Raw genomic sequence first — 6,003 nt, forward strand, 5'->3', positions numbered from 1 at the left:
ATAAGACTTTCTCTAGAAGAAAAAATATTATCAGACATACTGTGAAAATTTCCATGCTCTCTTAAACATCATTTGGGAAATTTATTTGGACGGTATATGTATTTATATATGTGTATGTGTATGTGTGTATATATACATACATACATACATACATATACATACACACACACACATTTTTAAAAATACATTATTATTTAATGAAGATGCATCTGTATATTATATATCTGTGTATTTGTGCTTTTGCCTAAACTATCTTTAGAAATAATGCATTATTTTGTGACTCCTCTCATTTGGAAGTGAATAAACAAATACCCTTGTATAGCCTTCTTATTGATCTTTGTCTAGTAAATAAGATTTGTGTGTATTTCTCAGCAGATTTGTGTGGTCATATATTAATATTTATTGATTCAACTTTAGATGGAAATGATGTTATGCAAAATAGACTTTTTGTTTCATATAATCACACAGATATGACATTTAATGAGATATTATATGTCAATAATTGCTGACCAATATCTGTTGCAGGTATCGAGATCACGAATCACGCAACGGCGACGTTAGAAGGCAATCAGATCTTCAACAACCGCTTCGGTGGCTTGTTTCTCGCGTCCGGCGTCAACGTCACAATGAAAGGTGAACTGCAAACATCTTCACCCGCCGCCTTTTTGCTCTCGACTCAAATCCAACTCATTCCCTTAAAATCTTCTCTCCAGACAACAAAATCATGAACAATCAGGACGCCATTGAGAAAGCGGTCAGCAGAGGTCAGTGCCTGTACAAGATTTCCAGTTACACCAGCTATCCAATGCACGATTTTTACAGGTAACGCTCCTTTTCCCAGCATGCATCTGTGATCTGGTGTGACATCATCAGCGTGGATGCTCAGCACTTTTCTTCTTCTTCTGTGCAGGTGTCACACATGCAACACCACAGACCGCAACGCCATCTGTGTGAACTGCATCAAGAAGTGCCATCAAGGCCACGACGTAGAGTTTATTAGACATGATAGGTCAGTCGGACTCTGGATATTAGCATGATTGTGCATTGCATGAAAGAAATGTTATAATTTTTTACATTTAAGCACAATTTCTTCGTAAAATTACATTCCCATGGTGATAAAACTTAAAAATCACATTCGAAAATGACATTGTGATGATATACAGTCGCAATTATTCACTCTCCTGTGAATTTATTTCCTTTTCAATTATTTCCCAAATGATGTTGAACAGATTGAGGAATTTCTCACAGTATTTCCTGTAATATTTTATCTTCTGGAGAAAGCCTTCTTTGTTTTATTTCGGCTTGAATAAAAGCTGTTTTAAATTTTTTAGACCCATTTTAAGGTCAATATTATTAACCCCCTTAAGCAATATTTGTTTGACTGTCTACAGCAGTGTTCCCCAACGTTTTTAACATCATGGACCGGTCAACACTTGACAATTTTACCGTGGTCGGGGGAGTGATCAAGTTTTCTCAGAGGATGACAAGTTGACTAAACTTTGCTGTCACCCTGATACAAGTTCTATTTCTGGAGAAAATTTCAAGGCACTGCAGAGTTTGGGTGTTCTGTGTTTGTCTGAGATAATTAGTCAACTGAAATGTGTGTTGACCTTATTCTTCAATGCGGAAGTGCGCGCGTTTTTGCGATTGTTTTAGAACTTCCGATTCAGCTGCCTATGGGAGAAATGACTAGGAAAAATAAACGGCAGAAAACGGTCAAACTACTTACTCCACAAACAAGTGTATGCACGACAATACAGACAAAGTAGAATAATATAATAAGAAAAGATCAGTTTGCAACACCAAGCAGCAAAACGAGCTGTTTTTAATGTTTAAAAATAAATGGAAGTGAATGAGAGCGGAAGTCTCGAGCCAAAATGATTCAAATGGCTGCGCCCACTCGTACGCGGAGAATAAGGTGAATATTCCTTACAAGATGAAGCTGATTGGTCAGTTCTTGTGACATGACTTGCGCCATTCTGAAGATGTTTTCAACTGCAGGGTTCAAACACATTTTTACTACTAAAATTCCATAACCTTTCCATGATTTTTCAAAGACTAAAGTAAATTTTCATGACCCAATGTTATATGCAGTGTCGACATATGCATGATACGTTCAAATTTATTACAGCATATCAGAAAACACTCAATCTATTTAGTTTCAATATATATTTATATCTATGTAAAATTGATTTAGATAATGCTTACCCCGCACTAATAATGTGAGTATGTGATTGGCCAAGGACAGAAACGAAGTAAATAACCTATATTCAAGTATACAGATATCTGTTTTCCATGACTTTTCCAAAACTTTATGGGTTTTTCTTTTTCCAAAACTTTTCCAGGTACCAGTCCGCAGCTGACTTGAGGACCACTGGTCTCCAGAACAAACCACTGTTATACAATGACTTGCTTAATTACTCTAACTTTACCCTAATTAACCTAGTTAAGCCTTTAAATGTCACTTTAAGCTGAATACTAGTGTCTATAAGAATATCTAGTCAAATATTATTTACTGTCATCATGACAAAGATAAATAAATCAGTTATTAGAAAATTTCTAATAATTAATTACTTTTCTTTTGCCATGATGACAGTACTTCATATTTGACTAGATATTTTTCAAGATACTAGTATTAAAGTGACATATAAAGGCTTAATTAGGTTAGTTAGGCAAGTTAGGGTAATCATAGTCAGGGTTTCATAGTCAAATACAAGACAAAAATACAAGATATTTTTAATACAGGACCTTTTTAAGACCATTATTAATGACATTTTTGACTTATATAGGGTTAAACACTTAAGATATTTTTTTCTAATGAAAAGAAAAAGACTTTTACTATCTTCATCAAAAAAGTCTATTAAGTTATTAATAATGTGTCAACATGCAAACACTGGTTTTAACATAATATTATTATTATTTAAAAGTTAAATATGCAACACTTTCCAGGTCAGTGTGCTCTCCATAAATAAAAGGAGAACTTTTAAACACATGTTATTGTAAGGTAAATAATTGAACTGTATTGGTAAATAGAGATAAGAATTGAACTGTTTGTTAAGTTCTATTGAGATGGATTGCTGGTAATTGGATGGTTTTGGCCTGAATGAGTAGCTTTTCATAGACATAGGACAATTCAGACCTGCTTAAAATGATTTTAGACCTACAACACAATGTTTTGGTAAATTTAAGACTTTTTAAGACGCCATGGACACCCTGATTAGGCAAGTCATTGTATAACGATGGTTTGTTCTGTAGACAATCCAAAACAAATACTGCTTAAGGGGGCTAATAATATTGACCTTAAAATTGTTTAAAAACAATTAACAGGGTATCTGCAGGGTCTTACATTTCAAAAACAAAACTTCAGGCCTTAAAGTCTTAAATTCACTGAAATATGGTGGTGTTGGTCTTAAATTATTTTAAACAGGTATTAATTTTTCTTTTGTCCATGTAAAGCTACCCAATCGGTACAACCAACAATGTTTAACAAAAGATACATTTATTAACTCTGTTTACCAATTTGGTTTAACTATTAATAATTTATAGTTACCTGGTGAGGACGCTGACCTGGACCCACCGTTTATTATCATTTTAAAAACTTTTCTTTCTTTTTTCCCCTTTTTTATTGAAAATTAATGCTGAAAAAAAGTGTATGTATGTATCATGAGTTTGTTTGTTTGTTTTTACACCTAAATATGTGGCTAAGAAATGGCTAAATTAGATTTATTTTAAAATATATTTTCCACTAGCCAAAAGAAAAAAAAAACTAGCGTTTTGCCCTGTGCAAGTCTGAAATTTCATTCCTACTGCTCTTAAAAAGTCTTAAATTTGACTTGGTGAAACCTGCAGATTAAAATCCAGTGTTGGGGAAAGTTACTTTAGATAGTAATGCATTACAACGTTGAGTTACTCCCCAAAAACGTAACTAGTTGCGTTACTTAGTTACTTTTTATGATAAGTAATGTGTTACGTTAAGGCTGATTTATACTTCTGCGTCAAGCACACACGCGTATGGTCCGGCCTGGTCGCATAGCCCTCGTCGTGACTGACTTGCACCACTCAAAAAATATAACTACATGTTGCAACGACGCATTGCACAATTGGTGCCCAACGATTGGTTGGTTTGGTAGCTGTGATGAGTGTGGGCGGTGCTGAGAGTCGCGAGCCTGATGGAGTGAGTGTTTACAAGTGTCGAGTCCTGGGGTCCGTTCTTCATACGTGGATTACTCAGTTAACTAAAGTACAAAAATGAAGTGGTTCTCCCCAAAGGGATCAAAGAAATTATTTATTAATATGGACTTTATAGATACAAATGTGTACTATTTAAAGATACCGATCCAGCATTAGTACAATTTCTGTGAGTTAAGACATGCACAATATTTGACTGTTTTTTTATAAAGGAATAATCATTTATGCAGTCATGCACATGTTTTGACAGCTGATTTTATGGTGATTTGATGCTTTGCAAAAGTTTCAGGCACCTTTACAGATATCCAAATGCTTTGAGAACTAAAATAGGCCTAGGCTAAAGAAAATCCACTCAATAAATTGCTAAATACTCTCGACACTTGAAAGAGTAAACAGATCTGTCTGCAGATCAAATCAAATGTGGAAAGTTATTGCGTATTACATTTAACAAACTGTTTACTATGAATTTGATGTAATATTGCTCACATGGGTAATTGATTAATCAGATGATGTCGTTACGCTGCTGTGCCATCAGCCAATCGCTGCATTGCTGATTATGATTTTGAGGATCGATGGATCTGTCCACACGCAGTGATCTCAGATCAGTTCATCTAGACATTTTAATCTGATTCACGAACTTGTTTGATGAACCAAATTAGCCAGAAATCAGTTATCAAGATGAACAGATCCAGGATTTGTCAAATAATCTACGTAGAATGGACCCTTGGAAGGCGCTCCATATGGAAACTGCTGTTTTAGGTTTACCTTATGAATAAAGTTGTTACACATCTGCCGGTTCCCGCCTCCGAATGAGCAAGTTTTAGCTATTTGTACTTCAAAACACCATTGAAGAAATTTGACACAGAGGAACATATAAACCTACTGCCAGCTAGCTTATAGGAAGTGTTATTGCAGAACAACAGAATTAGTGTGCAGAAGTATAAATGCACGACTAAGCGCAAGGCAGGCGCTGTGGGTCACGGCGATCACTCGACGCAGAAGTTTAAACCAGCCTTAACTTTGATCTCTTTCAGACTTTGCATTTTGTTCCTTTTTTTTTTTTAATAGAGGAGCTCTGCAATTAACAACAGTGTATAACAGGGGTGACCAACCCTGTTCCTGGAGATTGACCTTCCTGCAGATTTCAGCTGCAACCCATATCAAACACACCTGCCTGTAACTATCAAGTGCTGTTCAGGTGTGTTTGATCAGGGTTTAGCTGCGGTCACACTGGGCTTTTCCTCCCATAGACTTCCATTCATACGCACGCGAATGCGTCAGACCGGAACATGGTTAAGTTTCGCAGTTCGCTGCAGTGCAAAGTTCAAGCTTGGTGAACTCTGACCTGCGAATTCGCATCACTTGACTGCGTGAGATCAATCGAGGATCAAAACGTGACCTCTCTGGGTAGAAATTTAAAACATGGAGCAATCATTCGCTTAATTGTCTAATGTCTAATTATCTTGTTTAATCCCGCCCCTTTTCGCAGTGCCGCACGACAGAATTTCGCACTCACAAAGCCCAGTGTGACCGCAGCCTTAGAGCTGAACTTTGCAGGAAGGAAGATCTCCAGGAACAGGGTTGAGCACCCCTGGTGTATAACCTTCATTTACACACAATTCATGTAGGAGAATGTTATCTTTGAAGAACTTCCTGACCACAGAGCTATACATGTCGTATTTACAGATTGAGATTAAAGCGATGTGTTTGCTGCTCAACGTACAATGCAACTACGGTCATTTTAATTCAGCAATTTATTTTTTTAAACTAAATCAACTAAACTAAAAAATAACTTGCTATAGAAAGTGCTGATTC

General features: G+C 36.0%; 1 protein-coding gene across 1 annotated transcript in view; it reads left to right on the top strand.

Moving 5' to 3' along the window:
* The window catches only part of fbxo11a (F-box protein 11a), an 81,909-nt gene that overhangs the window by 74,526 nt on the left and 1,380 nt on the right, over window positions 1-6,003 (top strand). The window contains exons 19-21 of the mRNA XM_056471150.1: window positions 526-633; window positions 714-822; window positions 911-1,009. Coding sequence (XP_056327125.1) covers window positions 526-633; window positions 714-822; window positions 911-1,009 — 316 coding nt within the window. The remainder of the gene's footprint in view (window positions 1-525; window positions 634-713; window positions 823-910; window positions 1,010-6,003) is intronic.

This window comes from Danio aesculapii, chromosome 13 (genome assembly GCF_903798145.1).
Source record: "Danio aesculapii chromosome 13, fDanAes4.1, whole genome shotgun sequence".
Taxonomy (NCBI): domain Eukaryota; kingdom Metazoa; phylum Chordata; class Actinopteri; order Cypriniformes; family Danionidae; genus Danio; species Danio aesculapii.